Source organism: Salvelinus namaycush, chromosome 14 (assembly GCF_016432855.1).
Source record: "Salvelinus namaycush isolate Seneca chromosome 14, SaNama_1.0, whole genome shotgun sequence".
In the NCBI taxonomy this organism is placed as follows: domain Eukaryota; kingdom Metazoa; phylum Chordata; class Actinopteri; order Salmoniformes; family Salmonidae; genus Salvelinus; species Salvelinus namaycush.
Genome location: NC_052320.1, coordinates 27,689,743 through 27,700,168, shown reverse-complemented (window position 1 = coordinate 27,700,168; position 10,426 = coordinate 27,689,743). Strand labels below are relative to the sequence as shown.

General features: G+C 43.5%; 1 protein-coding gene across 1 annotated transcript; it reads left to right on the top strand.

The window, feature by feature from the left end:
- The first annotated feature begins 1,439 nt into the window (after positions 1 to 1,439).
- Positions 1,440 to 9,134, top strand: si:rp71-17i16.5 (phosphatidylinositol 4,5-bisphosphate 3-kinase catalytic subunit gamma isoform). Its single transcript, XM_039007672.1, has 11 exons — positions 1,440 to 1,520; positions 1,724 to 3,731; positions 4,115 to 4,180; positions 4,350 to 4,575; positions 4,776 to 4,870; positions 5,877 to 6,023; positions 6,160 to 6,250; positions 6,334 to 6,464; positions 6,678 to 6,789; positions 8,346 to 8,503; positions 8,645 to 9,134. The coding sequence occupies exons 2-11, from the start codon at positions 1,737 to 1,739 to the stop codon at positions 8,900 to 8,902; spliced, it is 3,279 nt and encodes a 1,092-aa protein (XP_038863600.1). The 5' UTR covers positions 1,440 to 1,520; positions 1,724 to 1,736; the 3' UTR covers positions 8,903 to 9,134.
- The last annotated feature ends 1,292 nt before the right edge of the window (positions 9,135 to 10,426 follow it).

The window sequence follows — 10,426 nt, the reverse complement described above, 5'->3', positions numbered from 1 at the left end:
CACATATTGCAAACAAGTAATCTTGAACTAAAGCGCCACACATATTTTGGAATATCTGTTCATCCTTGACAATCACTAATCAACAACCAAAAAGAGCACATCATAATTTTCTCTCTTTTGTGGCACCAATGTGAGGGGTTACGGCAAGGGAAACGGTGTTGCAGTAGTCTAGTGTGGTGCGGGCAGAGTACGAATTACATTGAGTATACAAAACATTAAGAACACCTGCTCTTTCCATTACATAGTCTAACCAGGTGAAAGCTATGAGCCCTTATTGATGTCACTTGCTAAATCCACTTCAATCAGTGTAGATGAAGGGGAGGAGACAGGTTAAAGAAGGATTTTTAAGCCTTGAGACAATTGAGACATGGATTGTGTATGTGTGCCATTCAGCGGGTGAATGTGCAAGACAAAAGATTTAAGTGCCTTTGAACGGGGTATGGTAGTAGGTGCCAGGCGCACCGGTTTGTGTCAAGAACTGCAACGCTGCTGGGTTTTTCACGCTCAACAGTTTCCCGTGTGTATCAAGAGTGGTCCACCACCCAAACTGCATTGGAGTCAACATTGGAGTCAACATGGGCCAGCATCCCTGTGGAATGTTTTTGACACCTTGTAGAGTCCATGCCCTGATGTATTGAGGCTGTTCTGAGGGCAGAAGAATGGGGGGGTACAACTCAATACTAGCAAGGTGTTCTTAATTCTCGGATGCTTTCTCTGGTGAGAGTGATGTGTCTTGCTGTCGGCGCACTTCTCAGTCAAATGATCAATATTTAGAGACCTCCATAAAGTTTGACTTTTGTTGCCTTTAGAGGAGTTCATGTCTAAATTCAGGAACTTAACTCTCCCGTAATTCACACTCTGGGTACGGGAACAATGACAAGTGAATCTGAGGAGCTTTGTGTTCACATTGCCCTAAAAAAGGGAACCGGACCGTGGAATTCAAGCGAACCGAACTCGGAACAGAATTGGGACCACCTCTAGAGATGCTCTCACTTCGGTTCGCTTCAGGGGCTCTTTTGAGTGGTCTGAGTTCCTTTGGAGTGGTCACACTGCACAAAACATTAAGCGAACTGCACTGAGTTCACACAAATTGGCTGAAAGGGACCAAGTATGAAAACACACTCACTAAGAAATCTTTTGCATGCCAGGATGGAAAGCACTTGAGCTATGAGTGATAACAAGCTAAACAGGTTTGCACAAATGTACAAATGCTTTGTTATTGTCTCTGTACTTTCATGCGTGCATGTTTCAATCCACAGGGACTTCACTGGTAATGCTTCCTCAGTTAGGTTACCTATCAGTTTACAGTAAACTCTTATCAGACCACAATAGAGGAACTCCTTATCAGGCCATTACAAGGATTTATTTCTCTTTGACTGGACTTATGGGTAGCAACTCTGAAAGGAATGAGGAAGTATCCAAGAATTACAGAAGGGGAAATTTTATTTAAGTACGTACACACGGAGTCAGTCATTTATTGTTGCTGTGGTAAAGGAACCAGGAAGGACAAATCTGTTCAGGTGAGATTTTTTGTAGTTTATCTGAAAGTAAAGCTTTCTATCATCAAGTAAGATGTCATTCTAATCTACAATTTCAGATGAACTGTCTCATTGAAAGGTGGGAATTATGTGTCGGCTGTTGTGTGTGTACGTCTGCGTGCGGTTAATGCACAGTATCAAAACAAGGAAAGCTTTTAATTCTAGATCATTGTTTTTCTTGTTAGTCTAGGAGATTGAATGGCGACTGAATCTAACTCTGGTCAAGGCATCAGGGAATATGCAGATTTTGCAACAGATATGTCTGGAGCCAGCTGCTCTGAGAACAGCCTGGGGTTCATCTGTGAGTTACGCCCAGGGAAGGGCATCCAGGCTGGGGAGAGGCAAGAGAAAGTCCTGGTAGTGGTGAGGCTACCAGCACAATGCAGTGTACATCAGCTACGTCTTCGTATCTGCATGCAAACTCAAGAGCTGAACTGCCATCCCGATCCATTAAGCCTGTTGGACCCTGAAAAGTTTGTACTGCTTTACCCCAAGGGAGAGGACTGGTATGAGATCTTTGACGACTGCCAGGTTCTCCGGACTCTGGATGTACCATGGTCACGTGACTCCCGGGGAAGGCAGGTAGCTCACATAGTGGTGTCGCCTCAGCCAGATGACACAGAGGAGAGGCAGAGCCACCACCGTACCCTGGTCAACCTGATTGGCCATGACCTGGATACAGTAGCAGCAAATAGGCTCGGCGAGCTCAGCTTCACACGCAGGAAGCTGGCTTCTCCCCGCCAGGAAGAGCTAAGAAGGCGGGATCCCAGGGCCTATGCAACAGAGCCATGGACCACCTCAGCCCCCGTCCCAAAAGTCCAGGAGGAACAGCTCAGCCGAAAGATATCAGTCAACATGCATTACAATGACGTGTGCTTCAGTGTAAAGGTGGATTTTAATATATCACCTGAAGGTCTCATAAAGGTCTTCCGAAAAATCATGGTAGACCATGCTCTGGAATGTGAGTCTGGTGACATGGTTCTCAAGGTCTGTGGCAGGGAGGAGTTCCTCTCTGGAGACTTCCCTTTCTCTGACTCCCTGTGGGTACGGCAGTGTCTGAAGTCCATGCAGGCGCTCCATCTGTCTGTGGTCCCCATGGCGCAGCTTGATGAGGACACTGTGAGGGCCGAAGACTGGCCCCTTGTGGACAGCTTCACTGGGCTTTCCAGCTCCCACGAAGAGCTGGCCCTGGAGGGAAAGGATGTGGATGACATCCTCATGATTTCACTCTGGGACTGCAACCGCAAGTTCAGAGTGAAGCTCCTGGGCTTCGACATACCCCAACCCCCTGGCAAGCCTCCTCAGTTCATCCACGTGGAGGCCTCTATCCTCTACGGGAGCAAGGTGGTAACCTCTGTTTGTTCCACACCCAAGGCCTTTGCTGATGAAGTTCTGTGGAACGAGTGGTTGGAGTTTGATATCCTCCTCAGGAATCTTCCCCGTGGAGCTAAGCTGGGCCTGATCATCAATGCTTGCACCCATGATAGCGCCGCAACAAAGGAATTCAAGTCCCCATCCTCTGGTCTTAAAGCTCCAGACCACCAGAGAGGGAAGGGAAAGCTGCTGTACTTTGTGAATCTCCTTCTGATAGACCACAGGTCCGTCCTTAGCCAAGGGCCACACACCCTTCACATGTGGGCCTATCCCGAGCTGGAGGAAGAGGCTTTTACCTATAAGGCGGATAAGCTCTCCTCTGCCACCAACCCAGACGTGGCAGAATCCATGGCTATCACCTTCCTCCTGGACCGCTACAGTTTCCCTGTGGTTCTCCCTCACAGCACAACCTCCCCTGGATCCTGCTCCTCGCCTGGTCAGTCTTTCCCCTCATCCTCACCCGACTCCAGCTTATCTGATAAAAGCCTGTCTCCCATTGCGAGCGACCCGTTTGCCAGATCCTCCTCGTCCCCAGTGACCACAGACAGGGCCCGTCTGAAGAGGTTCAGGGAGGAGAGTGTTCAGTATGCCTCCAACCTCCCCCAGTTCCTGCGCAGCGTAGACTGGCTAAGACCCAGCTCTGTGCAGGATGTCCACTGGCTGCTGAGTCACTGGGAACCCCCAGACCTGGATGTCTCCGTGGCCCTGGAGCTCCTCAGTGTGGACTTTGCTGATGAGAGGGTCAGGAAGCTGGCTGTCCAGAGACTGGAGAGCTTGTCTAATGATGAGATGCTGAAGTATCTGCTGCAGCTGGTGCAGGTACGTTGAATAGGGGACGAATATGGAATAGAAGGAATCATATGATTGATTTGTCCTTCTGTACATTGAAAAAAACAAGTTGAAATAAGTCTTTAATTATAGGATATCTATGGTTAACAGGTTATTTTACAGCCTGGTTATTACCTGCTATTTCTTAGAACTGGACAATTGTATTATCTCTGTTAAGTCTACATCCATTGTATTCGGTGCAACATTTTATTTGATAGAATACAAGAGAGTAACAATTGTTACCAAGAAGTCACTCATTCATGTTGCTCAGCAAACATTGACATAGCACAAAGGGCAGCTTTTCACTGCACACTGGGATGCACACTGGGATGTTTGTGACCAGTATTGTGTTATTATTTCCCTCTTTTTCATAGACTCTCAAAGTGGAGCCTTACCATGACAGCTTCCTGACTAGATTCCTCATCCAAAGAGCTCTCAGAGTATGTGACCTGTGTGTGAACTTCTATGTTTTAGTTTGCAAGGAAATTATTGACTGTGATTTATTGGGGTCACGGGAGTGAACCTGTACCCTGCTATGCTTGTAATGCATAAATAACATACATTAGCTATAGTAAGATATACTTCAATTAACTTTCCTCTGGCGTACAGAGCAAGAGAATTGGCCACTTCTTCTTCTGGTACCTGCGCAGTGAGGTGGCGGGCTGCCCGTTCTTCCGTCAGCGTATGGCTGTGGTGCTAGAGGCCTACCTGCTGGGCTGTGGCCAGGCCATGCTGAGCAGTTTCATCAGCCAGGTGCAGGCTGTGGAGGCCCTACATGAGGTTGCCAGTGTGGTCAAGAGACTCTACCCTGACAAGACGGACCTCCCATCCACAGGTGGGGTTCTGGCCTGGCTCCACTGGGATGTAGAACATAGAACATGTCATAGAATATAAATAGAACAAATTCCATTGGGTCAGAGTGGAAGAAATATATTGCTGTGAACATTGGAATGGTCATACAGTTGCCTTTGGAGTGTTATAAAATCAAATTTGATCGAATCATATAAAGTTGGTAACAGATTGTTTGTTCCCCAGCTGCCCAGAGGCTTCAGGAGCTCCTGAGGACATGTAATCTCCCATCAGACTTCCAAGTGCCCTTTGACCCACGCATCAGAGCAGGCAGAATCCTGGTAAGGTTAATTCAGTGTCTGTATGGCAGGAAGGGACATTTTAGCCAGAATGTGTTGTTGCTGTCAGGGTCACAAAAACAACTTACTGTGATTCTAACCCCCCATGTATTTTACACTCTAACTTCAATGAGTCCTGAGGTGAAATTGAACCTGATTTATCTTCAAGGTCCTGAACAGTCATTCTGATTCCCATGTAAAATATCCTTTTGAAGTACATTTTCTCTCATGGCTAACTACCAGGAAGTTTGAAAAGACAGGCTGAGTGGGCATGGAGCTTATATTCATGAGCTCGCATTGACTGACAGCTCTTTGAAACGCCTATATCAGGAAACGTGGATATAGTGTAGTGAGCAATGTTGCAGTAAAAATATCTCAATCAAATTTGGTTATTAACAAAGCAACTCAAACAACATTGAAATTGCATCAATTGTGTAAAAAAAAATATATCTCCAATTTGACATGTCTCTTGTGATGCGGTTCACAGCAGCAGTGATGGATATGTTGACATGACAACTGCGTTAAGTTTTGAACGATCCTTCCCTTCTATTTTGTTCCATGCTGGCTGAAGACCTAGCTAGCCAGTAACTAGCAAACACCAGACACAGATGTAAAGGGAAACATAAGTATCTTTGCCATAGATGAAGTGTAAACTTTTAATTATATTTGCTGACACCCTACAGTCAAATGTTGGCACCAGTAGAGTAGCTAATTAGCTATGTAAACCACGCCCCTCTGCAAACACACCTCTGATGTTGGCCTTCTCCGATGTTGGCCTTCTCCAATGTTGGCCTTCTCCAATGTTGGCCTTCTCCGATGTTGGCCTTCTCTGATGTTGGCCTTCTCTGATGTTGGCCTTCTCCGATGTTGGTTCATGAAAAACATGATTTTGACTGTTCATGACCTTTAATAATTCCTGTTGTTGGTTGTCATTTCATATTATAATATGTTAAAAGTCGCTTCCCTCTGGCCAATCCCATTCCCAATCCTCCAATCCCCACAACTCTAGCTGGACAGGTGCAAGGTTATGGCCTCCAAGAAGAAGCCTCTGTGGCTTGAGTTTTCCTCCATGGACTCTCCATGCCCCTCTGGTCCCCCTGTAGGCATCATCTTCAAACAGGGGGATGACCTCCGACAGGACATGCTGGTGATTCAGGTGAGTAAAGACTAGCTAAATGATCGGTGGAAAATACGATACTTAAAAAGTGATTATATGACTTAAAACGTATCTTATTTCGTTGTTAGGTAATGTTTGACTTATATTTGATTGATCATTTGTATGATGTTTCCAGACACTGGTGGTGATGGATTCTATATGGCAGGAGAAATCACTGGATCTGAATCTTGTGCCCTATGGCTGCATCTCTACAGGATACAATATAGGTCATTAACAATAGTTCAATATTCAGTCTCTAATTGAAAATGCACTGTGTCACAATCATTGATAACCACTTATCTGTTTTCAGGCATGATAGAGATTGTGAGAGATGCCGTCACCATTGCTGCCCTGCAGAGGATCCAAGGAGGCACAACAGGAGCCTTCAAGAACGATGCCCTGTTTGAGTGGCTCAAGGGGAAGTGTCCACTCCAAGAGATTGTAAATAACACATAAATATCACAATTTCTTCCCTCATTTCAATATGGATCAATAGCTATACCTCCTATCTCCACGAATTGCTTTTCAATCTTAGACATGATACAGTAGTTTATGAGAGACTGTACAGAAGTCATTTCGCTTTTCCCCAGTGACATTGTGACATTTTATGCTCATGCTTTTACAATTCCCTGAACTTCTCCCACCTAATCTCAGCACTATCAGGCTATGGAGAGGTTTGTTAACTCTTGTGCTGGATACTGCGTGGCCACGTATGTGATGGGGATAGGGGACCGCCACAATGACAACATCATGATTACAGACCAAGGTAAGAATGAGAATAGTATTATACCTTTCACTAACAGAAAAGAAGAATGGAAGACACAGCATAAAATAGTGTTATTTTGTCCCCCCAAAATTTGATGAATGCATTCTAGGTACTCGCACTCAAACCATGAAAAGGAATACAAAGGAGGCCGAGATGCAAAAATAAACGTAATTTAATACATGCTCGAAAGAATAACAAAAGGTGCTAGTGCAAAGCACCAAAAAATTCTAAACAGAAAACAGCACATATTTCGGCTTCTATGGCTTCATCAGTCCGTACCAGTGCTTGTAGAGCACTGATGAAGGCATAGAAGCCTAAACATATTTATTCTCCCACGCAACGGTAACCTTCCATTGTAGCCTGAGTGCAGACCCATCACACATATGGATTGGAAAGAATAGATGCATCCATTGGTTCAATATTCTCCAGTGTTTTTATTTAGTTTTAGCAGCCCTAGAGCCTAGTCTGGTACTGGTAACTATGCAGGTTTTCATTTTGACAAATAACTTCCATTAACAAGAATCTATAACATAATTTGAAAAATGTACCAATATAAATAATTATAATGGTTCAAAATATGTACATCTGTTGTTGATTTGTCATCAACCATTTGTGTGTTGTGTGACTAATTATTGCACCAATTATATGTACTAACTGCAGTTAATTTTGCCAAGCTGCTCAAACATTCACAGTGGGCGTGAAGGCAACATGGTTGAGTAACACAGCACTCGATATAAGTCTTTGGTGACCTTTTCACTCATGTCAGGTTCACCTTTTCTGTATTATCTGTTTTTTGTTTGACAAAATCTAATTTGTGCACAGTGTTCAAAGACCAAAATAAAGATGAGCATTTGTATGTATTCTGAGCAGATTGAAGCATGTACATTTAGTTGTCAGTGACAACTGTTTTTTATATTAAGTTTTACATGCAGTACCTGCAATGTAAAAATAAAATCAAGGCAAGGTCATCAGTCTCAATGAAACAGACTGTCCCTTTTCATATCCTGTCCCTTTTCATATCCTGTCCCTTGTGCTTCTGCATCTGTCACTCGGACCATAGAGAGCCCTTGGTTCTCTATGGTGTTTAAGTCAGAGCGTGACTAGGGGGGTGTTCTAGTCATTCTATTTCTATGTTGGTGGGTTGTATGGTTCCCAATTAGAGGCAGCTGGTAATCGTTGCCTCTAATTGGGGATCATATTTAGGAAGCCCTTTCTCCCACCTGTTTGTGGGATATTGTTTGTGCATGTGCTTGTTGAACCACGTATGTCATGTTTCGGTAGTAGTTTATTGTTTTGTTGGAAGTTTCACCGTGAATTAAAAAAAAAAAAAAGTGGAATTCAAGTCACGCTGCGCCTTGGTCCGTCCATTATCAAGAACGTGACAGCATCTGCATTGCTTGCTCTTTGGGGTTTTAGGCTGGGTATCTGTAAAGCAATTTGTGACAACTACTGATGTAAAAAGCGCTTTATATAAAATACATTTTGTTGATTGATTCACTGTCCTCTTGATATGGTGAGTGGAGTGTTAAATGTAAAGCATGTTTCCTGCTCCAAAGGGAATCTGTTTCACATTGACTTTGGCCACATCCTGGGGAACACCAAACGGTTCCTGGGGGTTAGCAGGGAGAGGGTCCCCTTTGTCCTCACTCCCGACTTCCTCTACGTCATGGGCAGGATCAAAGGTCAACCCAGTCTCTACTTCCAGAAGTTCAGGGTAAGCGGCCTATCTGAAGGTCCTCACTTTCTTTTAAATGTGAAGGCTAAATAACTGTTGGAGTTATTATTTTGTCTATCCTTGTCTTCTGAGTTTATGTGTGTGGTTGTGTCAAACAAGTGGTTCTCTCCCCACTTGCAGGACACATGTACCCAGGCCTACCTGTCCCTGCGCTCCCACTCTCGCCTGCTGGTGACCCTCTTCTCCCTCATGCTCTTGACGGGGATCCCTGAGCTCAGCGCTGCAGAGGACATGCGCTACCTCCGGGACGCACTGCAGGACGACAAGGGGGAGGACAACGCACGGGAACACTTTCACCAGCAGATAGCAAAGTGCGAGGAACTGGGCTGGACGGTTCAGGCCAACTGGTGGATCCACATGTTGGCTGGCATTAAATAGAACCAACTTCCAGAACCCCATTTATGCCTGAGATTCATATGATTTTATAATTTGTTTTTAAACCCAATAGAATCAGGTGTTACACAACAGACTGGCATTGACAGGATATAGTACTCAAATGTCAGGCCAAATTCAAATCCTGCATGAGGGAGTGTTGCTGTTGTCCACCTGTGCGATATGCTCCAGCTGACTAGAATAAATGGTGTTGATTAGAATAAATTGGTATGATAGCATGCGGACAATTTATTACTTCCTTAATGATATCTACTAAACCCAAATCATATGAACTGTATGTCCTTCATCCTTTAATAATGCTTGGGTTAATTCTCTGAATTATAATTGGTTAAGGGTATATAGATGGGTAATATAGACTGTAATTAATGTTGCACAAAGCCACATTCTTATTCATCACTGAATGCATCAAGAAAACAAAGGATGAATACAGGAATAAGACGTTCGGTCCATATACATTAATGCAGACATCCGCAAGCCATATTACCCGACAGACATTAAAGATGCACTATGCAGGCATCGCTCTGCCATTTCCTGGTTGCTAAAATTCAAATAGTTCACCTAATCTCAGTTTGTGACAAAACAAGCGAGTGTAGAGAATCATTGTACTATCTAACCCACTGTGACATACCCTTTCCCTACCAAAAATATAGTATTTTTGTTCAAAACCGATAGTAAAAGACACAAACAAAACTTAGGAACGGGAAACATAAAATAGCACACACAGAACTGATCTACTGCTTCTTAGACTTACTTATATTTATATTGAGAATGACAGATCTATAACACACATTTCTATGTGATTTTGTTTGGGTTGCCAAAAAACTTACGTTTTGAGTCTTAAAGTAAGAATTGTCTTGGCAACATGCACAGTGAGCTCTAGAAGTATTGGGACAGTGACACCTGTTTGTTGTTTTGGCAATGTACTCCAGCACTTTGGATTTGAAATGATACAATGACTATGAGGTTAAAGTGCAGACTGTCAGCTTCAGTATATCGGGGGAACTGTTTAGAAATTACAGAACTTTTTGTACATGGTACCCCCCATTTTAGGGGACCAAATTATTGGAAAAAATTAATTTGTGTATTAAAGTAGTTTAGTATAAAGTTTAGTATTGGGTCCCGTATTCCCAGCACGCAATGATTACATCAAGCTTGTGGCTCTAAAAAGTTGTTGGGTGCATTTGCTGTTTGTTTTGGTTGTGTTTCAGATTATTTTATGCCAAATAGAAATGAATGGTAAATAATGTATTGTGTTATTTTGGAGTCACTTTTATTGTAAATAAGAATAGAATATGATTCTGAACACTTCTACATTAATGTGGATGCTACCATGATTACGGATAGTCCTGAATTAATTGTGAATAATGAGGGAGAAAGTTATAGACACACAAATATCATAGCCCCCAAAAATGCCTACCTCCCCTGTTATTGTAATGGTGAGAGGTTAGCATGTCTTGGGGGTATGATATAAAATGCTAACCTCCCCTGTTATTGTAATGGTGAGAGGTT

Bases quoted from the DNA above. Each gene is read 5' to 3' on its own strand.
- si:rp71-17i16.5 (XM_039007672.1), top strand. From the start codon at position 1,737: ATGGCGACTGAATCTAACTCTGGTCAAGGCATCAGGGAATATGCAGAT. The intron at 4,576-4,775 runs GTGGGGTTCTGG...TTTGTTCCCCAG, and splicing joins GACGGACCTCCCATCCACAG to CTGCCCAGAGGCTTCAGGAG. The intron at 6,790-8,345 runs GTAAGAATGAGA...CCTGCTCCAAAG, and splicing joins CATCATGATTACAGACCAAG to GGAATCTGTTTCACATTGAC.